The 27,273-nt window shown below is 52.9% G+C and overlaps 1 protein-coding gene across 1 annotated transcript in view; it reads right to left on the bottom strand.

The window, feature by feature from the left end:
• PLG (plasminogen) overlaps positions 1–26,405 on the bottom strand; it is a 45,237-nt gene extending 18,832 nt beyond the window's left edge. Inside the window, exons 1-10 of the mRNA XM_051855159.3 lie at positions 26,297–26,405; positions 20,708–20,843; positions 19,257–19,363; positions 15,562–15,676; positions 14,002–14,141; positions 12,812–12,932; positions 10,712–10,830; positions 9,864–10,026; positions 9,143–9,288; positions 4,224–4,383 (exon numbers count right to left, since the gene is read on the bottom strand). Coding sequence (XP_051711119.3) covers positions 4,224–4,383; positions 9,143–9,288; positions 9,864–10,026; positions 10,712–10,830; positions 12,812–12,932; positions 14,002–14,141; positions 15,562–15,676; positions 19,257–19,363; positions 20,708–20,843; positions 26,297–26,345 — 1,256 coding nt within the window. The 5' untranslated portion in view covers positions 26,346–26,405. The remainder of the gene's footprint in view (positions 1–4,223; positions 4,384–9,142; positions 9,289–9,863; positions 10,027–10,711; positions 10,831–12,811; positions 12,933–14,001; positions 14,142–15,561; positions 15,677–19,256; positions 19,364–20,707; positions 20,844–26,296) is intronic.
• Positions 26,406–27,273: the final 868 nt, after the last annotated feature.

Here is a 27,273-nt window from a genome sequence, read left to right as displayed (position 1 = left end):
AAGTCCTCCAACTTCAGTCTTCTTTAACATTACCTTGGGGATTCTAGGACCTGTGCATATAAAGTTTGCCACTTTCTCCAAAGGAGGGGGGGGAGAGAGAGGGAGAGAGAGAAGAAGAAGAAGAAGAAGAAGAAGAAGAAGAAGAAGAAGAAGAAGAAGAGGAGGAGGAGGAGGAGGAGGAGGAGGAGGAGGAGGAGGAGGAGGAGGAGGAGGAGGAAGAGGAAGAGGAAGAAGAGGAAGAAGAAGAAAAGGAGAGAGAGAGAGAGAGAGAGAGAAAGGTGGGGCTGGCATTGTGGTATGGTTGGTTAGGCCGCCGCCTGCTACACTGGCATCCCAAATGGGTGCTGGCTTGAGTCCCAGCTGCTCCACTTCCAATCCAGCTCCCTGTGAATGCTCCTGGGAAAGCAGTGGGGAATGGCCCAAGTGCAGGATGAAGTCCCATTTAGGCTCCGTAAGCAGTATTCAGGATCCCAGAGAACTTTGCTCTTTGTGGTTTACTCCACAATTAGCGCACTCAAAGCTCAGACTGAACACAATCACTCCCGCTTTCTTTTGGTACGTGTCTTCATGGCGTATTATTTCTATACTCTGGTTTCTGACCTATGTCGTAAGTTATATTACAGTAAAGATTGTCTGCTGGTGGGGCTGACTTAGTGGTGCAGGGGGTTAAGCTGCTGCCTACGACACCAGCATCCCGCACCAGTGTGGTTTGAGTCCTGGCTGCTCTGTTTCCTATCCGGCTCCCTGCTAATGCGCTTGGGAAGGCAAACGATGACCCAAGCTTGGGACTCTGCCACCATGTGCAGTTCCAGGCCCCGGCTTCTGCCTGCTCTGGGACTGACTGTTGGGGCCGTCCGGGGAGTGAACCAGCAGGTGGAAGATGCCCTTGTCCATCTCTCCCTCTCTGTCACGCTGTCTTTCCAATAAATAAGTCTGTTTTTTAAAATCATCTATTGGAAAGAGTACATAAGTGCATTTTGGGTTTAATTTAACTGGAAAATCTGGGCCTTTTAATTGGAGTAGTTAACCCTTTCACATTTAATAATCTTATGATGTGGCTGTTTATTATAATGCTCTGATATTCTAGTTGTACAATATCTCCTTTATTCTTTTGAATTAATTATTTTTATCTATTCCTCAAGGGTTTTACAATATCCATTGTTAACCTATCCCCTTCAACTATGTATTTTTTTTTTAAAAAGTTTATTTTATTTATTTGAAAAACAGAGTTACAGAGAGAGTTAGAGACAGAGAGAAGTCTCCCAGCCGCTGGTTCACTCCCCAGATGGCTGCAATGGCCGGAGCTGCGCCGATCCGAAGCCCGGAGCCAAGAGCTTCTCTGAGTCTCCCACATGGGTGCAGGGGCCCAAGGACGTGGGCCATCCTCCACTGCTGTCCCAGGCCACAGCAGAGAGCTGGATCAGAAATGGAGCAGCTGGGACTCGAACCAGTGCCCATATGGGATGCTACTGCTTGTAGGCCAGGGCTTTAACCCTTTGTACCACAGCACCAACCCCTCAACTATGTATTAATATTTATATAACTTTATGGCTAATGTAAGAAACCTAAAATAATATACTTGCATTTATCCCTTCTGTTATTCATGTGACAATGTTCATAATTTTACAAATATTGAAATTACACATTGTTATCACCTGCTTCAAGTAGTCACTTATTTCTTCAAGAAGTGAAGAAATGGGTAAGTCTCTATGTTTAAACTCATATTCATTGTGTACATGGTTCTACATTACTGAATATAGATTTAAGTTTCTATCTAGTATTATTTTTTATCTACTTACATTGCTTTCTTTAAAATCTTTTATAGTATAGGCCTATTGATAAATTCTCTCAGTTTTTGCTTGTTTGGGGAAGGGCAGAATTTTTTAACATTAATTTTAACATTAATTTGTTTTTAAACAAAAGTCCCATTTATTTATTTGAAAGGCAAAATGATGGAGAGACAGAGAGAGATCTTCCATTCACTGGTTCACTTCCCAAATGGCCACAATGGTTGGAGCTGGGCCAGGCCAAAGCCGTAAGCCTGGAACTCCATCTGGGTTTCCCACATAGGTGGCAGGGGCTCAGGCACTTGGGCCATCACCCAGGTGCGTTAGCAAGGAGCTGGATCAGAAGTGGAGCAGCCAGGACTCAAGAAAGTGCTCATATGGGATGCTGGCGTCACAAGGGTTGCTTAACCTGCTGTGCCACAACACTGGCCCCAAAACAAATGTAAACTGCATGAATAAATCAAAATAAAAATTCTACTTCTGATTTTCTTGAATCTGCAAGTCTATGATGTTCTTCCTATCTGGAAAAATGTAGCCAGCATTACTGCAGGTATGTTTTTCTGTGCCGGTATCTCGTTCTTCTACACTTGCTCTTAGCCTAAAGGCCGAGAAGTGGTAGTGTCTCCTTCTTCTGCTCTGCAACTGGTCTCACGCCTGTCAGGTCTTCTGATATTTCCTCCAGAGGCCTTTGAGGCCCTGCTGTCTCACAGTGTCTGTTTGCACTTCCGTTTGTACCTTCTGCATTGCATTACTTTTGAGTTAATTTTTTTCCTGAAATGTCTTATCCTGATGATAAGGTTATCGGGTGAATATTGGATTCAAGACATTTGCTGTGTTCATCCTTTAATTTCCATTTGGCTCTTTTATAACTTTCCATCCTCTTGATAGTGTCCGTTTGGTTTTTATGCTCATATCCTCATTTAAGTCCTCGAAAAAAAATATGTTTTTACTTCTTTTTCTGCCAAGTTGATCATTTCTGTCGATTCTAGTCTGTGTATAGCAACTGATTTCGTCCTGGGCATGAACACATGAGCTGTTTTTAACCACTTGAGCTGTTTTGCACGTCTGGGAGATTTTAGAGCTTCCGGACGCGTGATGGGGCACCCCGACTTCGTTGTTTGTCTCTAAAGAGTGTTCAGTGCTCTTCCTGCAGGAAGCCAATCTACTTGGAGCGCCTTCTGACCCCTCAGGCTTTGCTGTAAGCTGTGCTGGGTGTTAACAGAGCAGCCCTTACTCTGGGAACGCATTGCCCCATCTCCACCGTGTATCCTTCCACTGACACGTCAGGATGCTCAGAGCACCGCCACCTCCCTGCTGTGCCGGTTCTGTAATCACGGAGCTCATGCTCCCCTCTGACGGCTCTTCCCCCAGGACTGCTCTTGGTCCCACTGGTGTGGTGGAATCTCCCTGTGCCTGCGCAGCCACGTCTTCAGCCAAAGACCCAAGGGGGCCTGTGCACATTCCTGGGGCTCCCTCTCACCACAGAGCCTTTCTCGTGACTGCCCCTCCCAGAAACGACCACCATGATGCCTCAGAAATCGCAAACTGCAGTCCCTGCCCAGTTCAGCCTGAGTGCTGTCGTCTGCTTTGGCTTCAACTCCGCCCTCTTCAGACCAGGAAGTGTCTCCATGGAGAAAGCTGGGGTCACCATGGCCCTGCAAGGTCCCAGTCCTACTGCCTGTGGTTCACTGGGATCAGTTACGGCAGGAAGCCTGCACTGGTCAGACCCGGTCTCTGTCCATCTCTCTGCCCATTTTACATTTCAGCATCTGAATACATCAGCCGTCCTGTTTTTCCTCTCCTCGTCCCGGCCTGTCTATATCTCTCAGGTCATTGGTACCCAGGACCAGGTCAGACAGATAAAATACATAATGTATTATATGGGTGTGTGTTATTTTATATAATATATTAGAAGGATAGATATAGGTAAGTAGGTAGGATAGATGGATGGAAGGATGAATGGATGGATAGATAATAGATATAGCTGATAGAAAGATAGATAGATAGATAGACAGACAGATAGACAGATAGAAAGATAGATAGATGTTGACTTGTAACCCAAGACACAATGGCAAACACAAACTCCAGGGCTTGGAGGTTGCAACGACAGGATTCTGCAGTTCAAGGATTACATTGGCCCTTGGTGGGTGTTATGAAAATGCAGTTTCTAAGTTTTTGCCATCCGTCCTCCTGAGCTTTCCGCTAGTGTGACGTCACCTCCTCCACACCCCCAGCGCTTCCACAAAACCATCCAGGAAAAGCAGGAAGAGCCTTCCCAAGACCCTGCACTCAAAGGCAAGAGTGCTGACACATCTTGCCGCCCGTTCTGGCGATTTGACAGAAACCTGGTCCTAAGACGTGAGCTTGGAGCACGGCTCTGCTAACAAAGACCAAGGTTGGCTAGCGCTCCTCTCACAGTGCAAAGCAAAGACATACGCATTCGGGTAGTTCTGTGGGGTCCTCTGATGCCGGTGTGGTGTCATCGACAGCCAAGACTGGCATTTCCGCCCTGTGATGGTGGTGGATGACGTCCCTCGATAGCTCTGCCCGTTGCCCTGGTAGCACTCCTGGACCACGGGGGTTTCCTCGGGTGGTGCTGCGATGGAAACACAAGAAAGCAGGCTGAGCAGCGAGTGGGCCGGAGAGAGAAGCGGAGCAACTTTGGACACGACAGCGCTGTGACTGCCAGTGCCACAGCTGTTCTCCTCTTGTACCGACAGGCAGGCAGGCACCCCACGCAAAGACTGCTGATCTAGAACCTGAATGACCCTTCTGGGAAATACATAAAACTCAGCAAAAAGAAATGCACTAATGAGAGGTTTGTAGCAGGACATCAGACTCCTGTGCACACTCATCTCTAACTCTCTAGAGGCTATTATGAGCACAACAGAGCAGAGACCAGAGGGAGGTGTGTTCAGTGGCACAGACTGTAGGTGGTGGGTGGTTGTCAGTGGGGACAGACATGAGCACAGGCTGTAGGTGGTGGTGGTTGTCAGTGCGACAGACATGAGCACAGGCTGTAGGTGGTGGTCAGTGGGGACAGACATGAGCACAGACTGTAGGTGGTTGTCAGTGGGGACAGACATGAGCACAGGCTGTAGGTGGTGGTGGTTGTCAGTGCGACAGACATGAGCACAGGCTGTAGGTGGTGGTGGTTGTCAGTGGGGACAGACATTAGCACAGACTGTAGGTGGTGGGTGGTTGTCTGTGGGGACAGACATGAGCACAGACTGTAGGTGGTGGTGGTTGTCAGCGGGGACAGACATGAGCACAGGCTGTGGTGGTGGTCACTGGGGACAGACATGAGCATAGACTGTAGGTGGTGGTGGTTGTCTGTGGGAACAGACATGAGCATAGACTGTAGGTGGTGGTGGTTGTCTGTGGGAACAGACATGAGCACAGGCTGTAGGTGGTAGTGGTTGTCAGTGGGGACAGACATGAGCACAGACTGTAGGTTGTGGGTGGTTGTCAGTGGGGACAGACATGAGCACAGACTGTAGGTGGTGGTGGTTGTCAGTGGGGACAGACATGAGCACAGACTGTAGGTGGTGGTGGTTGTCAGTGGGGAAAGACATGAGCACAGACTGTAGGTGGTGTGTGGTTGCCTGTGGGGACAGATTTGAGACCCCTGCCCGCACTATTCCCCAAGCTCTTTGCTCACCCAAAATCAGAGCTTTGGAGGAAAGGGGCAGGAAATGGTCCCTTGTCTAAGACTTTGTGCAAAGATCCACCATTCCTGGGGAGAAGTAGAGGCACAAGTCTCAATTCCCAGGAGGAGAGGCAGGACTCATCCCCTGTGCCCAGGATCCTGTGCCGACCAAGCCCAAGTCTGTGGCTCTGACACACAAGCACCACCACAGGCACAAGTTCCAAGGGAGGGAGGAACAGGGTCACTGGGTGTGCAGAGCCTGCCCAGGGCTGAAGGTGGACCAGGAGAGAGCATCTGCCCACCTCCACCCAGAGCTTGACAGAGTGTGTAAGAACCGGTCATGTGTTGCTGGGCTCAGTGAAGTGGAAGGAGAGACTCTCTCCGTGTTGCAGGCATGCAGTGACCACTACAGGCTGAAAAGGGGTCAGGGCACTGAGCAAACCCTCGGCGCCCATCACTGGAGGAATGGAAAGGCTGTGGTGCACTTATGGGGAAAGTGGCAACAACAAAACCAAACTCAGTTCATCTCCCGGCTCCGGGGACTGCATTCCCCGCGCAGCGTGCTGACAAAAGGGATTTCCTGTCAAAGCACACGCTCTCTCCACTGCGGTCTCCTCTGATCCTCTATGCAAACTGTCCATCAGTTCATAAAAAGCACAGACGCCACAGGGGAAGAAGCCACTGTTGGGTGTAAAGCAATCCACAGGGCCCGACGCAGAGATGACGCATCTAGAAACCATCAGATGGGAACTGGGAGACAGCCATGACTAGGCAATCAAAGGATCCTGTGGTCAAAGCAGGCAGTTTGCATGGATAGCTCGATAATCTCAGCAAAGTTTTAAAAAAGAGCAAAATGGCAATGCAAGAACCAAAATCCATGGTATCAGAGGTAAAAACAATCCTCAGTGGGCTGTTTAACCAATGAGACACAACTGGGGAGATTAATCAGTGAACTGGAAAACAGGCAGACTGTCACACAAATAGAAACAAGGAACAGGTGGAGAAATAGCAGAATATTTGTTTTATATATTTATATTAGGAGTATGACAGCATTTAAAAGGATCTAACGTTTGGGCACATGGAATCTGAAACAGAGCATGGATACAGAAAAAGGGAAAGGAACTATTTGAATACAGGTGAGTACTGAAAAGTGAAATTAAGAGGTAAATTCATTTGGCACAAAAAGTTGGTATCTGTGCAGTTTTTGCATCATATGCATTCTCCATGAACTTTCTGAAGCTAGCTCACACAATGGCTGAGAACTTCACAAAGATAACGAGAGCTCACAATCCGTAGCTCCAGGAAGGTCAGAAAGCCCCAGGCAGGCGAATATGAGAGGAATACACAGACACGAGACACAGCACCGTCAATGGTGAGAAACGAAGCAAAGCTGAGGAAGCCCCACGGGCAGCCGGAGAAAGACAGCCACGGAGACACAGGAACGAGGGGCCGCGGGGAAGGTTCCTGTCGGAAGCTGCGCAAAACAGAAGGTACTGAAGCAGCATCTTCAGAGTGGGAAAAGAAATAACCCGTCATCTAGTATCCATACTCTGCAAAGCTGTATTTTAAAACTGAAGGCAGTGGCCAGGGTTTTGGCATAGTGGTAAAGCCGCTGCCTACAGTGCCGGCATCCCATGGGTGCCAGTTCGAGTCCCAGCTACTCCACTTCCGATCCAGCTCCCTGTTATGGGGAAGCAGTGGAAGATGGCCCAAGGGTTTGGGCCCCTGAACCCATGTGGGAGACCTGGAGGAAGCTCTGGCTCCTGGCCCCTGGCCCAGTGGTGACCACTGTGGCCATCTAGGGAGTGAACCAGCGGATGGAAGATCTCTCTTCATCTTTCCCTCTCTCTCTCTTTCAAAATAAGTAAATAAACCCTTAAAAAATCCTGAAGGCAAAATAAAGGCTTTTTCAGACATACAGAAGCAGAAGGACTTCGTCCAGTAGACCCGTGCGACAAGAATGGCAGAAGATCCACTTTTTTTTAAAGAAGGAACAATGGTATCTGAGCACCAGATGGAAGTTTGGATTTACACAAAGAAATGAGGAGCTACAGAAATGGTTGAATAAAACAATGAAACACCAAAACATCTTTATCTATGATCACTTTAAGGCACACCTGACCATTCAGGGCAGCCATAGCATCAGGGTGCTCAGAGATTTGTATCCTACTGGAGGAAAGCACCTATTAGAACAACAGCACCGCCCCTGGGCAGGGAGGGAACAGCAGCACAGTGTTCTAGAACAACAGTGCTTGACTGTGGGGTGTGATGCGTTCAAGACGGATAAGGCAGGGGCTGGCCGCTGCGGTGTAGCAGGTAAAGTCACCGCCTGGGGTGCCTGCATTCCATATGGACGTCAGTTGGAGTCCTGGCTGCTCCACTTTGGATCCAGCTCTCTGCTGTGGCCTGGGGAAGCAGTAGAAGATGCCCAAGTCCTTGGGCCCCTGCACCCATGTGGGAAGACCCAGAGGAAGATCCTGGCTCCTGGCTTTGGATTGGTATAACTCTGGACATTGTGGCCAATTGGGGAGTGAACCAGTGGATGGAAGACCTCTCTCTCTCTCTGCCTCTCCTCTCTCTGTGTAACTCTGACTTTCAAATAAATAAATCAATCTTTGAAAAAAAATATGTATATGGCAAACTGGGAAAACACAAAATCCACTAAGATCATGGTAGGCAAGCAGTGGAGATAAAAGACAATAATAAAAATATTCAATCCTGGGCCGGTGCTGTGGTGCAGCGGGTTAATGCTCTGGCCTGAAGAGCAGGCATCCCATATGGGTGCCAGTTCTAGTCCCGGCTGCTCCTCTTCCAATCCACTCTCTGCTCAGGCCTGGGAAAGCAGTAGAAGAAGGCCCAAGTCCTTGGGCCCCTGTACCCAAGTGGGAGACCCAGAAGAAGCTCCTGGCTCCTGGCTTTGGATCGGTGCAGCTCCAGCCATTGTGGTCATCTAGGGAGTGAACCAGCAGATGGAAGACTTCTCTCTCTGTCTCTACCTCTGTCTGTAACTCTGTCTTTCAAATAAATAAAACAAATCTTTAAAAAAAAATATTCAATCCAAGTAGAGGCAGAAGAAATGAGAAAAGGAAAAAAGTTCAAATAGGAAAAAGAGAAGCAAGTGGCTTGGTGATAGATTTAAATCCAACCACACACACAGTGAATGCTAATGGCCTAAACTCCTCCATATGGAAGCTGGGAAAAATATGTCAGACAGACACTAGTGGAAAACAGAGCTGCAAAGGTTGTAGGGATCCATGACATGGAGAGACCCTATGTAATGAGAAACGGGGTCACTTTGTCACGAAGACACAACAGGCCTGTGTGTGTGCCTGACAACAGAGCTTCAACACGGGTGCAGCAAACAGAGGTAGAGCTGAAAAGAGGAACAGCCGGACGTGCCAGCCGTCCGCTGTCCGGGCCGAGAGGGGACAGGAAGCCAGGAAGCACACAGGGCGCTGACACCTGGCTTGAGCCGGCCTGGAGAGATGGCTCCTCAGCGACAGCGGACCAGTGTTGGCAAGAACACGAGACCCGTTCCCCCAGCTGACCCTTCGAAACCACACCCCGAGCCCCAGGCCACCTAAACTACGCACACAGCACGGTCTCGGACGCAGCAGAACTGAGCCAGCGAGAGCTGCTCTTGGGTGTTGCAAGGGCACCGACCTAAGGGGCGCGCTCGTTCTCCATAGAGAGAGCCTGTCCTTACCTGGGGCATCCAGGGGCTCCACGGACGTGGGCGAGGAGGCACAGGACGGGATGTCACAGTGCTCCCACCGCACCTTGCTGTCGGTCGTGTAGCACCACGGAGCCGACTCTCCATCCGGGTTCCGACAGTAGTTTTCATCCAGGTCTCTGAAAGAGGAGTGACCGTGAGCTTTGCACAGCAAAGAGGCCATGTGGACGAGGTGCCCACGTGCTCCTGGGCCGTGGGACTGGATCAGCATCCGGCTGATACTCTGGAGGGAGGCCGAGTGGCCAGCAGGACGGCTGGCGTGCAGCAGGACGCCCAGGGCTGCCGTGGAATCAGGGCCCAGGCGCTTCTCACGGGGGAAGCGTGGCCTCGCCTCTGATGGCCAGGTGAAATGGGTCCTGGCTGCGTGACGGAGCTGACTCTCCTGGGCACTTTGTACCTTCCTCCTGCCCCCAGGAGCCCGGCCTGTGCTGTGGTGTCAGTGTGCGTGAGCCCCAGTCCTCACACCTCAGGCTGCCTTGACTCAGTGCAAGTCTTGTATGTACAAATATGCTGCTGGTGTTTCTGATTCAACAGCCGTGGGGTGGGGCCCCTGAATTTGTGTTTCCAGCAAGTTCCTGCTGAGGCTGGGCTGGGAAACACCTTGAGAACTGCTACTGGGCAAATGCAGCCAAGTTCACTTCCAGAACCCTTGAACAACGGGACCCCGCCTCGCACAGCAGCGGGGGGCACTCACTTGCAGGGGAAGTTTTCCGGGGTCCTGTTGTGGAGGTGAGGGGTCTGCTCACTCCAGCGCTGACAGGTGAGCCCGGACTTGGTGCGGGCCACCTTCCCTCGGTAGCTCTCACCCCTCCCCTTCAGGCACTGGTGGGTCGGGCCAGAAGGGGGCGGGGGTGTGGCTTGAAAGAGGAAAGAAAAGACAATGAGGATCTTTAAGTAACAGGTGTGCATGCCAGTCCCACAGCTGCTGGATTCCAGGTCCTCTTCTCTTGCCCCTTGGAATTTGGCTCTTGAAAAGTGGGGGGGAGGCTGGCCCTGTGGCACAGCTGGTGGGGCCATCGCTTGCAACTCTGGCATCCCATAGAGGAGCGCGTTGGAGGCTCAGTGGCTCTGCTTCCGATCCAGCTCCCTGCTGATGTGCTGAGAATACAGCAGAAGACGGCTCAGACCTGGGTCCCTGCCTCCCACGTGGAAGACCCAAATGCAACTTCCGTCTCCTGGCTTTGGCCTGGCCCAGCCTCAGCCATTTGGAGAATGGATGATCTCTGCCTCCTTCTCTCTCTGTTACTCTGCATATCAAGTAAATGAATACATAAATCTTCAAAGCACACAGAGAGAAGTGGACCCCAGAGAGAACAGTCAAGAACCTACATTTGGAAATCTCTGACCGGAATAGAAAGAACCCGTGATAAATGGATGCTCCAAACAACTCCCCCATTCACCAACAAATGCTCCAACAGAACACAAGTGAAGTAGAGTGGCGACTGCCCCAGGCCTCCCGGGAACCATCCAGGGACCCGCCGTGTGTTCCCCCGGGGCTGGGGCGCAGTGCTGGGGTGCAGGGCAGCGCAGCCCCGTACTCACTGCAGCGCGGGATGTCACAGAGCTCCCAGCGCTTTTTGGGGTCCATGGTGAAGCACCAGGGGCGCGGCTCGCCGTCGGGGTTCCGGCAGTAATTCTTCTTCAGGTTCTTGTTGGGAAATCTGAGTGGGCGACAGGGATTTCCATGGCACTGAGCATTCACAGTCACGGAACAGTGAGCAAACAGTAGACACCTGCTGCATGCAGGACACAGTCAGGCATCCCCCACCCCCGTCTCCCGAAGAGGCGTCCTCCGAAGCTGGCCCCCTAAGAGGAAGATTGGCCCAGCACTAACAATTTGGGTCAAAATCACTGACCAGGATGTTGGCCATCTGGAAAAATCGACGAGAGCAAGTCCAGTTATTTAGCTGCAAAGAATAGCAATGTTTAAAATACAAATACACTGCCTAAAGATAGCGTCTCATACATAAAGCAGCTGGGAGGTTCATGTATTTGTATCTTTTTTTAAAGATGTATTTATGCCGGCGCCGCGGCTCACTGGGCTAATCCTCCGCCTAGCGGCGCCGGCACACCGGGTTCTAGTCCCGGTCGGGGCGCCGGATTCTGTCCCGGTTGCCCCTCTTCCAGGCCAGCTCTCTGCTGTGGCCAGGGAGTGCAGTGGAAGATGGCCCAAGTGCTTGGGCCCTGCACCCCATGGGAGACCGGGAGAAGCACCTGCTCCTGCCATCGGATCGGCGTGCTGCGCCGGCTGCAGCGCACTGGCCACGGCGGCCATTGGAGGGTGAACCAACGGCAAAGGAAGACCTTTCTCTCTGTCTCTCTCTCTCACTGTCCACTCTGCCTGTCAAAAAAAAAAAAAAAGATGTATTTATTTATTTGAGAGGCAGAGTTACAGAGAGAGAGAGAGAGAGAGAGGTCTTCCATCCGATGGTTCACTCCCCAAATGGCTGCAACAGCTGGAACTGGGCCAATCCGAAGCCAGGAGCCAGGAGCTAGGAGCTTTCTCTGGGTCTCCCACATGGATGTGGGGGCCCAAGCACTTGGGCCATCTTCTGCTGCCTTCCCAGGCACATTAGCAGGGAGCTGGATCAGAAGTGGAGCAGCCGGGACTTCAGCTGGTGCCTGTGTGGGATGCCGGTGCTGTAGCAGCTTAACCTACTACGCCACAGCGCCGGCCCGTGTCTCTGTATCTTAAAGGCATGGTCCTTCCAGGCTCCCAAGCAGCTGCTGCAAGACCTGAAGCTCAGAGAAACCGAGAGGGAGAAGCAGTGGCCTGGCCAGCGAGGGGGACCCTCTGGCTGCGGCCGGGAGCTGCAGGCTGTGCAAGGTGGCTTGGACCCTGCTTCGTGCCTCTGTCAGGGCGGCTGCGGCTTCTGCCGGCTCCTACAAGTGAATTTGCCCAGTTTGGGGCCTGGAAGCCCCCACTGTCTTTTCCCCTTGGAGGAAAATGGCAACAGCTGTGTGTCAAACTGGGCCTTTGGAACAGGAGGTGCAAACAATCGGAGGAAAGCGGTGAGTGCCCCATTTTCACGTTCTTAGAAGCCCTGCTCGTCCTACAGGCATCAGAGGGCAGAGCAGCTGCAGGAGTGGTGTTTTTCCAGCACGACGAATGTGAAATCGAATCCTCACCCACAGGTTCTGCAGCAGAGACTCCTCCCAACCCTATTCTAAATTCCCAGTCCCTTTGGAGAACTCGGTGGAAGCTACAAATCTGCAGCCCAGAAAAATGCAGGAATATCGACACACATCCAGCTGTGGGGATCCAAGGAACCCAGGCCACTTCACCTGTGGACCGTAGGTTAGGGAGCCTTGCAGCTCACGGGGTTTAAAGAAAGGAGAAGGTGAGAGTGAAGAGAAGAGGAACTCGTGTGGGAAACACACCAGCAAGACGCATCTGGACTCCTGAATCTCAGATCTTGCTGGGTGCAAAATTTCACACAACGGCAGGTCCGGTTACAAAGCAAATTCCAGCTCGGGGGGTCTGAGAGTCTGCATTTCACAAGTTCTCAGATGATGGCACCACGGCGGGTCCCAGAGACCACATCTGGACAGCGAGAGCGCCCACCGCCTGAGGACCGCCCAAAGGCGCACAGGGCAGCAGCTGCCGGAGCGAGCGGCGGCCTCCGGCCCGGGACTACTTACTTGGAAGGGATGTAGCCGTGCGCATGCGGGCTCTGCGAGTCCCAGGCCTGGCATTCGATGCCAGACATCGTCTTGGAAATTTTGCCTTCATAATTTTCTCCGCTGCAGTGCATACATTCATCTGGGCCGAGTGGGAAAGAGAAGAAAGACACCAAACAGGTCAAGCAACACGAGAGGAGAAACTAGAATCCCACTGGAAATGCCCCAAGCACCGCTTGCCACCTGTTCAGACGAGAGCACTTCAAAAGTCTGCGGAAACAGGGAATTAAAGGTGTGAGTTGATGTCGGTGCGAAATAATTTCCTAATGTGTAGAAAATGCGTATTCTGAGATTTCTTTCTTTTTAAAATGATCTAAGACCTGAAACTTTGATTAGGAATGAGGGCAGTCACGTGGTGGGGCAGAGTGCACTGCTTCGCTCATTTTTACGGAGTAAGGGAAACGAGACAGACTTGACACAAAAACGATGCACTTGGTGCCCGCAGAGGCCACATGACTGGCAACACTGGGCACAAACAAGGCCTCCAGGCCAGTCAGGCAGAGGCTGAGAGCTGAGCTGCTTTGTGGTCCGCTGGCCCAACTCTCTTTCACAGGACAATTTTTATTTTTCAGCGTGAGGGGTCCCATCAGACCAGCCGAGCCATCAAAAACCTGGATTGCTGACTTGAAACTGGTCTCGCTGCTGAGCCTGAGCTACACTGCAAACCCCACCACATTCCGCTGAAACTGCCCCAGTGTTAATCTGCTTTGGATCCAGCTCCCTGCTATGACCTGGGAAAGAAGCAGATGATGGCTCAAGTCCTTGGGCCCCTGCACCCACGTGGGAGACCCGGAAGAAGCTCCTGGCTTCTGGCTTCAGCCTGGCCAACCCCAGCCATTGCTGCCATCTGGGGAGTGAATGGGCGGGTGGAAGATGACGTTCTCTCTGTCTCCCTGCCTTTCAAATAAGGCTTTTTGTCAAAGGTGTGTATGTTGAGTACAGGTCTGGTTCTGTGTTTGTAAAAGTTGAAGTGACATTTTAATAAAGATAACCCAGATCAATACGGGGGATCCTTAGGTCCTCCCAGAGGTGCACACGTGACTCATTTCTAACTTCGTCACGCCGGCACTAATGGATCGTTCACCAGGTCCGGGGGCAGTGGCACTGACAGGCGAGGAGCAGGTGCGCTCTGCGTCCAGGGCGGCTCTCACCTTCACACTCCGGGATGTCGCAGTAGTCGAATCGCTCGTCTGGGTTGGTCGTGTAGCACCAGGGCCCCTGCTCGTCGTTGTCTGGGTTCCGGCAGTAGTTCTCCTCCAGGCCCTCCGCGGGGTACTTTTTGGGTGTGAAGCTGGGGAGGTGGGAAAGACGCCTTGGACTGTGTGCCGCAGGCAGCACGCCAGCCGCCAGCGGGCGCGGGGAGGGGCGAGCAGCCACCCTGCAAAGGCACTCCAGCTCCGAGCTGTGCATGGGGACCGTCCCCACGCGTGGCTGCTCAGGTACGGGAGCCGCCAGCACCCTGACACCCCTGCTGACAGCAGGTCTTAGGAGAAGAGCCCAAGCGCGCATTGCAGGCGGCTGGAACAGGAGCCTCCAGCCTGCCAGGTTTTCGGCTCCTTCCAAGCGCTTGTTTTTGTCTGCCTCCCTCTCTGCTGCAATGATGGTGGTTTTGTCATTTTGTCCACGTGGCGATGCGCTGAGCGTTGCAGAAAAATCTGTCTGTGCGTTCTCTCATCCAGCCCTAACAGGACCCCTCTCGAGATGATGTCAGCACCCCCACTTTCCAGATGAGAAAACTGAGTGGGGCCATGGGACACCAGACAAGATGTGGCTAAGCTCGAGCATGAAAAGGAGCGGTCAAGATTGGAAGTCTGTCTGTCTGATGCCCACGGCGGAGTCAGCCTGAATTCACGGGGTGCGGGGAGGTGAGCCAACTTTTAATTCTAGAGATGAGTTGCTGTGCAGAGATAATGAGCTAGAGAAAGAAGGGGTCTGGAGTCCAGAAAAGATCTTATTTCCGGTTCCTCTACATCCCTGAATTAGATAAACGCCTCCCTCCTGCACCCCATTTCCTCCTGAGGGTCACCTGGACCCTCTAAGCGCCTGACTCGGCCATCGGTGGAGTGGTTTCACTTTGCCTGGCAGGAAATATTCCACTGAATTCCTACTTAATAATCATCACTACTGGCACCTACTGTACCTTTCTCCAAACTGGAGGAAGTGGAAAAACAGAGAGAGAGAGAGAGAGAGAGAGAGAGAGAGAGAGAGAGGCTAAAACAAATCACCAGCCAGCTGTGGGCTTTGCGGTTCCTTTTTCTATTTCATTTTCTCGTTGGGCCCCGTTGGGATGATCCTGGTTTCCTGAGAGGAGACTTCCGAAAGTGCTCAGAGATGTGTACGATGAAGAAGCCTGCGTGTGGACTCCAAAACTGTGTTCATCAAGAATAACCTTATCTTTTCATTCCCTCCTGTGGTGGAGATCAGCGCAGCCCTGGACACGATCATCTTTGGTTTTGTTCTCAGACTCAGCTGGCGCGTTTTGCACTCCCCTTTTTTAGCAAGCCCCCTTCCGGGTTCTTCCGGAAAACTCTGGACACGGAGTGATTAGAAAGCACCCCGCGTCTGCCTTTGTGCTGATGTGATTGCACTGTTCTGCACCCACATCCTAAAGGTGCTCCCTCCATGTGTGTCCTCACGTCCTGGTTTGATCTGCGAGGACAGGGGTTATTTCACATACAGTGGGGGAACCGGCGGGCACAGAGGAGTCTTACTTTGGTTTGTGGGGGTAACTGGAGCTCCATTTCTGACAGGTGAAGCCAGTTTTCGTCTTGGACTTCGTCCCTCTGTAGCTCCTCCCGTTCCCGATCTTGCACTCTGAGAGATACACTGGAAGGAGAGCGGACAGCTGGTCACAGGGCGACATAGAATGTACCAACCAGACGCCGTTTGCCTGCTACATCAACCAGGGCGCTGCGGTCAGCGGAGCCATCCCCATTGGTTTCCTCAGGAAAAGCCGGTTACAGAGCCCTGCCGAGTGCCAGGTGCTGGGGACACACAGCGCCCCCACCTGGCGGAGGCCCTGCCCTCAGGAGCTCGCCTGCCCCTGGCGCTGGGGAGCCGTCCCAAGGACACAACTCCTGAAATGAGAGAACCTGAGCCGCATACTTTGCAGAGGCCAGAAGACCGCTGAGCCTCTTCTGCTCCCAGTCACACAGAAAGCGCCAAGCAGAGCTGTAGCATTGTGGTGGACTTGAAACGTTTATGGTGCAGCTCTCAGCCAGCCTGCTCATAACCAACTTAGCAGTTCCCGTGAGCTCAGCTGCCTTTAAAACATGATCTGGGCGGGCACCACGGCTCACTAGGCTAATCCTCCGCCTTGTGGCGCCGGCACACCGGGTTCTAGTCCCGGTCGGGGCGCCAGATTCTGTCCCGGTTGCCCCTCTTCCAGTCCAGCTCTCTGCTGTGGCCCAGGAAGGCAGTGGAGGATGGCCCAAGTGCTTGGGCCCTGCACCCCATGGGAGACCAGGAGAAGCACCTGGCTCCTGCCTTCTGATCAGCGTGGTGCGCCGGCCGCAGCATGCCGGCTGCGGCGGCCATTGGAGGGTGAACCAACAGCAAAGGAAGACCTTTCTCTCTGTCTCTCTCACTGTCCACTCTGCCTGTCAAAACAAACAAACAAACAAAACATGATCTGCCCAGGGGCAGAGTGGCTCCTGGAGCGCGGGGACCCCTTTCTGGTGCGCCGACCTCTGTCCCCACGGCTGGGCTGCGGGTCTCCCAGGAGCCGCGCGTCTGTGCTGTCCAGCTGTGCAGCACTGTCATGTGGCACTAAAGATCCCTACTCAGCCGTGGGGAAGGAGACAGAGCTGCGCTGCGTTTTGCTCTGGGCCCAGCTGAAGCCGCTTAGGGTCCCGAGAGACTCGAACCTTAGAAAAAGTGCTGTCAGCGCTGGGGGAGCGACCTGCTCCTGCATTGGCCACAGAGCCTGGGGGGAGGGGTCGTGAAACGCTGAGGGTATTAGGCCATCAGATCGACTCAGCAACGTCCAGACCCCGTTCCACACCAAGGATGAGGGCAGCAGTGACGCAGAGAATGCACGAGCGTGGTGGCAGCCAGAACTGTAGCCGAGAACGCCTCCAGGAGCCCCAAAGCGAAAGAGCCGCCTCTGGTCTGCGTGAAAAGCGCCTGTGGAAGCCCCCCTCATCGTGCACTGTGTCATCTTTAGAGTGGATCTGCTTCGTCCTTGAAAATTCCCCCTTGTGGCCAGGTTTTCTCACGAGTGAGTCACCACCCGGGGAAGGGACTTGTAACAGACCTGAGCAAACAAATGCTACTAACCCAACTCCAGGTGTGTGAGTAATTGCGCCTGCACCTCCACGGGGACCTATCGTGAGAGCAGACGCTCGAAGCAGAAGACCAAGATGCCTTGTGAAAGGGAGGCCCAGGGCTCAGGGAAGCTTTCTCAAGGTTGAACCAAGACCAGGGAGGGAGAGGGAGCTGGGGAGGCAAGGACAGAGGCGAGGCGTGTCATGGCAGAGAGGCAGAGGCGAGGCGCGTCATGGCAGAGGGGCAGAGCAGTGCACTTGGGGTGCTGGGAGAACAGAAATGGGTCCCACAGCCAGCCAAGCAGACAGTGGTCCAGGCTGCACTTAGAACACACGTGGCAGAGCCCTGTGGCATCTGGGAAGTGCTTGGTTTTATTCCAAGTGTACTAGGGGGCTTCCTAGCAGAGAAGGTAGCTTTCTAAGAGGCTGTCTGTGAGCCCCAAGCAGGAGGACCAGACTGTGATGAGGGTGGCTTGGGTGTGGGGTGAAGGGCCGGGGGGCAGGGAGGTGGCGTGGAGGTGGTGGAAGTGGCAGGTGCTGATGTGATCTGACACTGACTGTCCCCAGCAAAACCCTGGCAGGTAAAGTGGCCGTGGGTCCATATTCCACGGCAGAGAACCAAGGACCAAGAAGTGACTGACTTTTGACTTTTCCCCTCTCTCTGTTTGCCTGTCCCCTCCGGAGTTGATATAACCTTTTGCTCCTTTCCATCGGCTTGAAAACAAGCAAACCCAGTCTTCAAACTTCAGACTTCAAACCAAGCCCGATTGTCGCCCGCCTGTTCCCTGGTTAACAATTTACAAGTGCCATTTCCAAATGTCGGTGTTTGGCAGAGAGAATGGTAGGAGCCCTTGTTTCTTTCCATCCGGGGGGTGGTGGGTAACCCTAAGCCCCTCGCCCTATACTGTGTGTGTCAGAGCTAGTAGTAACTTCAACACGTGAACTGGAGATTGAATCCATAGAGGATCTCGAGGCCTAGAGAGAAACAGAGGCAGTGATGGGACCCAATGCACAGAACGAATCCTGATCTGAGGGGACTTTCCCAAGCCGCGTTCAGATACGGGGGGTGCGACAGTGCTGCGAGCCCCACGGAGAACACGAGGAACAAGTGTCCTGTCCTCCCGCACCTGTGCCGCAGAATCTTTGGAGAGCTCCATGGTGACTATTTTTTTTTTGACAGGCAGAGTTAGTGAGAGAGAGAGAGACAGACAGAGAGAAAGGTCTTCCTGCCGTTGGTTCACCCCCCAAAATGGTCACTACAGCCGGCAAGCTGAGCCGATCCAAAGCCAGGAGTCAGGTGTTTCCTCCTGGTCTCCCATGCGGGTGCAGGGCCCAAGCACTTGGGCCATCCTCCACTGCCTTCCCGGGCCACAGCAGAGAGCTGGACTGGAAGAGGAGTAACCGGGACAGAATCCAGCGCCCCAACCAGGACTAGAACCCGGGATGCCGGCGCCGCAGGTGGAGGATTAGCCTGGTGAGCTGCGGCGCCGACCATGGTGACTATATTAATGGTCTCAGTCCAGCACCTGCTCAGCTACGGAGTATGAGAGGCAGTTTTCAAAATGTCATTCATTCATTTCATCTTTGTTTGAACTAAGAGATGTGCAATTTCTGTGGAACCCTGGGCCTCCTCTTGTCCTAACAGTGAGACCCGCGGCCCACACTTTAAAGGCAAGTGCAGAGAAGGAGCTGTGACTCTTGCACAGAGGACGACATTTCCGAGTCGGAGGGAAATGCAGACCATGGCAAAAAGAAAAAAGTGAAAACACTAAAAATTAAGACAAGGAGCTTTGTCCCTGTCCAAATATCACTGAGCATTAGAAATGCTTCAGGATTGCCAGTGCGCCAGACCTTGCGGAAAAATCACCAGGATCACCAGGAGCATTTGGGCTCCCAGGGCTCCCTGAAAATGCAGTTTTGAATATCTGATTCTGGGGACCATAGCGGCAGACATGACTTTGTAAGCCCAGTTCCTTCATTGTCAAATAACAAAGATGAAATCAGAGTGGTAAAGTCACCTCAGGGCCACAGAGCTGGTGAGCAACGGAGCCCTGTCCTGACTCGGAATCCAAGTTCACCTTCATTTACAGGGAGGGAGAGGGGAGGGGAGGGGAGGGGAGGGGAGGAGGAGGTGCACGCACTTCTCTTCTCAAACAGCACCACGTCCCGCCTCCTGATGATGGCCGAGGACTTGCTGTTCTCAGCCATGACCACGCACTGCTGCTCTTTGCTGTGGTATTGGAAGGACCTGGCGGAGAGAACGGGCACGGTGAGCTGGCCGTCCCTCTCCTGCAAGTGGGACCGCGGGAGGGTCCACGCCGGCACCACCCCGGCGCAGGCCTGCAGACCGGCGGCCACGCTCAGCGACCTGCACTCGGACCGCCCCCGCCACGCCACGCCTCCTCCTGCTGCTGTCTCACCTGCGTGATGCCCGGCTCCACTCAGTTCCCTCACTCAGGGCCACAATGCCTGCTCCTGAGTTGGGACGACGCCCCGGTCGCTCCCGTCTGCCCAGCCTGAAGACTTCTGCCACCTCCTCCCAGCCACTACCCCTATGCCCTCCTCCAGCCCCCCCCCCCACACCTCCCCTCCCATCCAGGGAATGCCCGGCATGCAGGCTTTGTGTCCGCCCTTGCTCTGTCCATCAGCCCCGCCAGACTGCAGCCACCTGTCCCCTGCCCACTGCCCCCCCCCACCTTCTGGTCCTCGTCACAATCTTACTCCCCCCAAAGCTGGCTCAGCTCCCACCTCCTCCCCAGTGCCCCCAACTCAACCTCAGGACGGCTTCTCCTCGGCATCTCCACGGAGCCCGAGTTGATCACGTGGCTCAGCGACACCTGACCAACTCTCGCTCTTTAAGCATCAGGTCCCGTTTCTCTGACTACATCATAAATGCAAACGGGCAGGGCAGGATCTTGCACCTGTGCTTCTTTGCTCCTTACAGTCTCTCAAGGACACTTTCCTGCCCGCGACCCTCAGTGTTTACTGGTGATGATGGCAAGAGCTACAGCTCAGAACAACAGCTGCCAGTGTTTGCGTCACATGTAAAGATAAATAACTCGGGGCTGGCTGTGGTGGAGTGGGCTAGGCCTCCACCAGCAGTGCTGGCACTCCATACAGGCGCTGGTTCGAGTCTGGCTGCTCCTCTTCCGATCCAGCTCTCTGCTGTGGCCTGGGAAAGCAGTGGAAGATGGCCCAAGTCCTTGGGCCCCTGCACCCCCTGGGAGACCCGGAAGAAGCTCCTGGCTCCTGGCTTCGGATTGGTGCAGCTCTGGCCATTGCAGCCATTTGGGGAGTGAACCAGCAGATGGAAGACCTCTCTCCTTGTCTCTCCCTCTCTCTGTAACTCTGCCTCTCAAATAAATAAAACCTTTAGAAAAGATAAATAACTTCCTTTTGGGGTATTTTTCTCAAGGGGACTTAACAGAAAGCTGTTCATATATGTTCATATATATGTTCAGAACACACAGAGTTCTGATCCCATCAGCTCCCTTTTCTCCTAAATCACATTTTTGTTCATGCACCGCAGATACACTTCTCGCGCTAGGTCTGAAAGAGCGAGGCTGCTGCCCAGGCCAGGGCGCCTGGGTACCTGCACGTGAACTCCGTCTCCGCCTCACATCTCGCTGCACACTCTGCTATGCTCGCTGCTCCCAGCTGCTTCTTGGTGAAACTGAACAGCGAGGCCCCCTGGGTGTTCACGTAGTCATCCAGGGGTTCTGCTTGACCTGGAAATGGAAGACAAACGGCAAACAACTGAGAAGATCGCACCGCTATTTAATTAGCATGACTTTATTTTAAAGATTTATTTACTTACTTGAAAGGCAGAGTTAAAGAGAGAGACAGAGAGACCTTCCATCTGCTGGTTCACTCCCCCAAATGGCCACAACGGCCAGGGCTGGGCCAGCCCAAAGCCGGGAGCTTCATCCTAGTCTCCCACATGGGTGCAGAGGCCCAAGGACTCGGGCCACCTTCACTGCTCTCTCAAGTGCATTAGTGGGGAGCTGGGTCAGAGGTGGAGCAGCCAGGACTCAAACTGGCACCTGTGTGGGACTCTGGCGTTCCAGGTGGCTGCTTAACCCCCTCCGCCACAACGCTGTCCCCTATCATACTTTTTAATCTCTCTGCTTTGTGTCAATCAAACAAAGCATAGTTTTTTCCTTGGGAGCAGAATAGTTGGCTATGAATAAAACCATTCAGCCAGGAAAACAGTTCCATGAACAGATTCTAATATATTAAAAGATCAATGGGCTGGTGCTGTGACGCAGTGGGTAAAGCCGCTGCCTGCAGTGCCAGCATCCTGTATGGGCGCCAGTTCTGGTCCTGGCTGCTCCACTTCCAATCCAGCTCTCTGCTATGGCCTGGAAAGCAGGAGAAGATGGCCCAAGTATTTGGGCCCCTGCACCCGCATGGAACACCAGCAAGAAGCTCCTGGCTCCTGACTTCGGATTGGCGCAGCTCTGGCCGTTGCAGCCATCTGGGGAGTGAACCAATGGATGGAAGACCTTTCTCTCTCTCTCTTTCTCTCTCTCTCTCTCTTCTCTCTCTCTCTGCCTCTTCTCTCTGTGTGTAACTCTGACTTTCAAATAAATAAATAAATCTTTAGAAAAAAAAAGATCAGTTAGATTGACTGATGGATGGACCACATCTGTGTCACAACTTGTATGTCCCTGCATTAACGGAATGAAACCATAGGGATGAGTACGTTTTCTCAGTCTGCTGTTGGTAGAATGCCGCGCGTGATAGAATAGCAAGAGCCTTCAGCGGCCGTGGTGTTACCAAGGCAGCTATTTGTCTGCCCCTGGGTTGAAGCAGAGCTTGGGGCCATTGTTTGATTCCCAGCAGTATACACTTTGGTTTTGACACTGTCACTTTAACTGCTGATAAGCACTCTCGGAATGATTCTCCCTCCAGATGCAAACACTTGGTGAGTCGGTGATGCTAAATAGAAATGAATGGTGGAGACTGGCACTGTGGCATAGCGGGTGGGCGCTGGTTCCAGTTCCAGCTGCTCCACTTCCAATCCAGCTCCCTGCTGATGCACCTGGGAGAGCAGTGGAAGACGGCCCAAGGCCAAGGGCCCCTGGGAGACCCGGAGGAAACTCCAGGTCCCTGGTTTCCTATCGGCCCAGCTCCAGCCCTGGAGGCCATTTGGGGAGTGAACCAGAGGATGGAAGACCTCTCTCTCTCTCTCTCTCTCTCTCTCTGCCTCTGCCTCTCTGTAACTCTGCCTTTCAAATAAATAAATAAATTTTACAAACACAACAAACTGAACGGTGGGGTCGTTATGGTGCACATTGCTGTTGGGTGACAGTGTCGCCCACAGGAGCGGGTGGTTTTACGTTATTGTTGGGTGACAGTGTCGCCCACGGGAGTGGGTAGTTATGTTATTGTTGGGTGACAGTCTCCCCAGGGAGCAGGTCGCTTTGCCCTGCGTTTGGCAGGCAGCACATCACTGGCAGCTGCAGAGAAGTGAGGTTTTCCATGTCGGAGATGGTGGCTGGCATTTTAGAGGAAATTCTTTAAAAAGAGAGCCTTAAACAACTACAGGCCCCGATTTTCCTGTGAGAGAGAAGTCTGAGGCTAGGAGTCTGTCTGCAGCCGGCTTCCCCTTGTCCCCAGGGACTGGCCGAGGGGAGCCCCGCCAGGACCCCAGCTCACGGCTTCAGGGTCCGTTCCACGCCTGGCAGGGCAGCCCCCTTCCCTGTGGTATAGAACGCGGGTGCTGTTCCGAGGGGCGCGAGGCCAACAGAGGCTGATAAAGCAGAGAGCGGAATTTCCACGGGATTGGGCAACACGGCAACCTTGACCACGGGAGAGGAGTGGTGAGGCCAGAGCCAGGCCTCGCGCGTTAACGAGTGACCAGGAGAGACGGTGGAAAGGCAGGGGAAGACAATAGAGCCGCACAAAGTCACCTTCCAAAGTCCACACTGCCCCACCCCCGCCTCACCCTCCCTCCGAGGCAGGCTCTCGGGGCGGGAAGGGTGGAAACTGCCCTGGGAGCTGGCGGCTGCGTCCTGGGTGTCAGAGCACTCGGCTGAGGGACCAAAGGGCAGGGAGAGACGAGCATTGCAGGCCCACGTCTGTCTTCACCTCGCGCTTTCTCCCAACGCGAGCTCTCGTTTCCAATAAGAGTGGTGCCCTGGTAACTTCTACAGCGCAGGATGTGACCGTGCAACACACACAAACCTATGAAGCCTGCCCCACCGAGCGTTGAGAAGGATGGCTACGGACAATATTCAAAAAGAGAACATTGCCGGGCCGGCGCCATGGCTCACTTGGTTAATCCTCCTCCTGTGGCGCCTGCATCCCATATGGGTGCCGGGTTCTAGTGCCGGTTGCTCCTCTTCCAGGCCAGCTCTCTGCTGTGGCCAGGGAGTGCAGTGGAGGATGGCCCAGGTGCTTGCACCCGCATGGGAGACCAGGAGAAGCACCTGGCTCCTGGCTTCAGATCGGCGGAGCGTGCTGGCCGTAGTGGCCATTTGGGGGGTGAACCAACAGAAGGAAGACCTTTCTCTCTGTCTCTCTCTCTCACTGTCTATAACTCTACCTGCCAAATAAATTAAAAAAGAGAGAGAACATTGCCGTTTATGCCACCCGTCAATTACGCTGCCTCGGACTGCGCCACGTCATTGCGTTTCTAGCACACAGCTAGTGAGGTCCTGCTCGGGAGCTTTTGCCCGAAACGCCTTCAAGAGAGTCAACGTCTTTCTCTTTCTTAGGAAAAAAATTGTCCCAAGTCCGTCTTTCCCTCCTCTCACCTCCACGACTCGTACGGCAAGGAGTTTAAGACAATTTCTTTGCTGGGTGAAGAAACACTAAACGAATCTTTCGGTAGGAAAAATGTTTTTGTTATGGGTGACATGTAGATGCGTGCTGCTACCAACACGAGTGCATTTTATGAATAATGTGGGTTTTTTTTTTACCATCACTGTGGTGTGTGTGTGTGTGTGTGTGTGCAGCAGAGATTTGTGAAACCAAGACCTTTCTCGCCGAGTACAGCTCTGAAGGAAACGGGATCCTCTCCCGGTCATGGCAGCGCTGCAAAGTCCCAGGTCACTTCCGGGGAAAGTGAGTCGGCGCCTCCTTTCAGGGAGAGCTTTCGGATCATGTCCACCCAGGCCGCTGGAGGCCCGCGAACCCTGCCGCAGGGGGGTTTGTGCGAGCCTGGGCTGCCGCTCACAGGAAAAGGCCACGGTGAGCCAGGGCCCAGTTTCCACGAGTTGACACAGAGTAGTCGCACACACGTGTTCATGCACACGCATGCACCCACGCGTGCATACTCCATTCCCCACAAAAACCTCTTTGCTAATCTTCTGTTCCAGATTGTTCTATACTTCCTTCAATGGCTGCCACCAGCGTTGCTGTCTTTGACACTAAAGGACAGCTTGTAAGATTTTATCTGCTCGCTTGTGGACTGAATTTCAAATATTTACACACTGTGTGTATGAGGAACCACAGGCATAATGTAGGGTTCCATTTGTAGGAAATGTGCGAATTAGCAAATCCTTAAATACAGAAAGTGGTGGCAGATTGGGGCAACAGCTGAAGAGAATGGAATTTCTTTTCAAGGTGAAAATACCCTAAAATTTATAGTGGCAATGCTTGTACAGATCCGCGTACCTGAAACCATCGGTGTCCACCTTAAATGGGCAAATTTTATTGTTTGGGAATTATAGCTCAATAGAGCTGTTTAAAAAAAACTGTTAGGACATTTCTAAAGGTTTAAACAAACTTGAAAAAGTGAGAACACTAAATTCCTTCTTGGAAAGCCCTGGTTTAAATCCTCGCTTCCACATTTCTTTAATTTGGAGTTTGGTCAACCAGCAAATAGCACAATTTTCTAAAGTCTAGATTTTATCTTCTGTAAAGTGGGGGTGAATACGGGACTCTGCCCACACCTCCAGGTCCATAAGCTGGTGTTGGGAAAGAGCACACACACCCTCACACACACACACACACATGCTCACACACGTACACACACATACCCCCTCACACACACGCTCACACACACTCACATGCTCACACACATACACACACACACCCTCACGCACATGCTCACTCACACACACACATGCTCACACACATACACACACATACTCCCTCACACACACGCTCACACACACTCACATGCTCACACACACATGTTCACACACACTCACTGACACATGCTCACACACATGCTCACACACACATGTTCACACACACTCACTGACACATGCTCACACACATGCTCACACACACATGTTCACACACACTCACTGACACATGCTCACACACATGCTCACACACACTCACATGCTCACACACATATGCATACTCACACATACACGCACACACACTCACATGCTTGCTCACACACACACACACGCTCACACTCACTGACACATGCTCACACACATGCATGCTCACATATACACACACACTCACACACATACACACTCACTCACACACATGCTCACACACACATGCTCACACTCACACATGCTCACACACATACACACTCACTCACACACATGCTCACACACACACATACTCACACACACACACATGCTCACACATACATGCACACACACTCACATACTCACACACTCACATGCTCACACACTTGCTTGCTCACACACACACACAGATGCACGGTACCTGGCCCACCCCAAGCCCTGAATGACTGGGCTGAATTGCTGTAAGCACACTCGGCGAGTGGCGTAACAAGCAAACGTTACGGATGGAAAGTTGTCTTTAAGCCACAACAAATAAAAAAAGGCTCAGTGCGGCTGGAGTGTTTCAGCTTGGGAATGAAGGGAAGCTAGTCCACTTTTATGCTAAAAATGAGAAATTAATCCGACTGAGAGCCAGGCAGAGAGATGAAGTGTCTTTCGGGCTGTTAGCTCTGTTGGCTGTTTTTTTTTTTTTCTTCAACTGAAATAGCCATCGCTTGGGCCAAGACCTTAGACTTGCAGCATCCCCAGGACTCACGCCAGCATTCATCCCCTACAGCCTGACCGTACCCCGAGGGACACGAAACCCGTTTCTCGAAGCAGCCCTCAATCTTGCTAGTTTCTGAACCAGGCAAACGCTCAACCAGACGAGTTGCACATAAAGCTAGAATGCTTCTCTGTGTAGGACGAGGCCAAGAGAAACGAATGCTCAACGCAGGAAAAAAACAAAGTTGAGGTCTTACCTGGTTTCAGAAGTAAGAGAAGGAGAAGGACTACTGCCCTCTGCTCCATGTCGGGACGGGACCGCGGCGTCCGGAAGCCCGTGTCCCCGTCCCGGGATGCTGTTGACACACAGGAGAGTGGATGCAGCCACAAACAAGACAGCCCTGCGGTTAATCATTGTCTCGCAGGCCCCCGCCGCTGCACGCGGGAGGGTTCGGTGATACCGGGAATGGAAGGGGAGTAGGTGCTGGGAAGGGCAAGAGCGGTGCTCGCTCACCCCCCCCCCCCCCCGCTGCCTCTCCTCCTCCCCTGCCGGCCTCCCCCGCGCCCACTTAGTCTGGCCGCCTTCCCCCTTTCCTTGGATACCCACAGAATCCTAAGGCTAGCTCACATGTGCGGGGTACCTTCCGCCCACCACACATCCCGCCACGTGCTCTCGCTCAGCCTCCTCCCTGAGCCCTGTCACCCCCACTCCCGGTCCAGACAAGGGACAACGCTAACGGGCAGGAACAGCCTGGGCCTTGGGGGACAAACTTCGGCTCAGGTGTCCGTTAACACTGCCACAGCCTACCAAGCACTGTAGAAATTATGATGTCAGTGAAAATACTTAATTATTACCAACATGTATTGATTCCCGGTGGACTCAGATGTTTATGTAATTATAACTTACGTTATAAAATATCAATATTTCTCGCAAATCGAGTCACGGTGGATGCTCCTATGTTCATGAAGTCAAGTGTGGTGGAATTAAGTTGAGTGAGCCTGTCTCAATGTTATAGTGCCGTCTGTGCTTTTCCCTGGCTAAGGCTAGACTGACATGATCTAAGGCTCCCATGGCAGGCCGGGGGGGTGCGGGTAGGGCCGGGACATTTGGGGTAGTGGTTAAGATGCCACCAGGGACGCCCATGTCCCAAACCAGAATGCCTGGGTCCAAGTCCAAAATCTACTTCCCATTCCAGCTTCCTGCTAGTGCGCACCCTGGGAGCAGCCTGTGAAG

Source organism: Oryctolagus cuniculus, chromosome 5 (assembly GCF_051225735.1).
Source record: "Oryctolagus cuniculus isolate XC-2025 breed Fujian yellow rabbit chromosome 5, ASM5122573v1, whole genome shotgun sequence".
NCBI classification, from domain to species: Eukaryota; Metazoa; Chordata; class Mammalia; order Lagomorpha; family Leporidae; genus Oryctolagus; species Oryctolagus cuniculus.
Note: the sequence above shows the minus strand (reverse complement) of the source record. Positions and strands in the feature narration are given on the sequence as shown.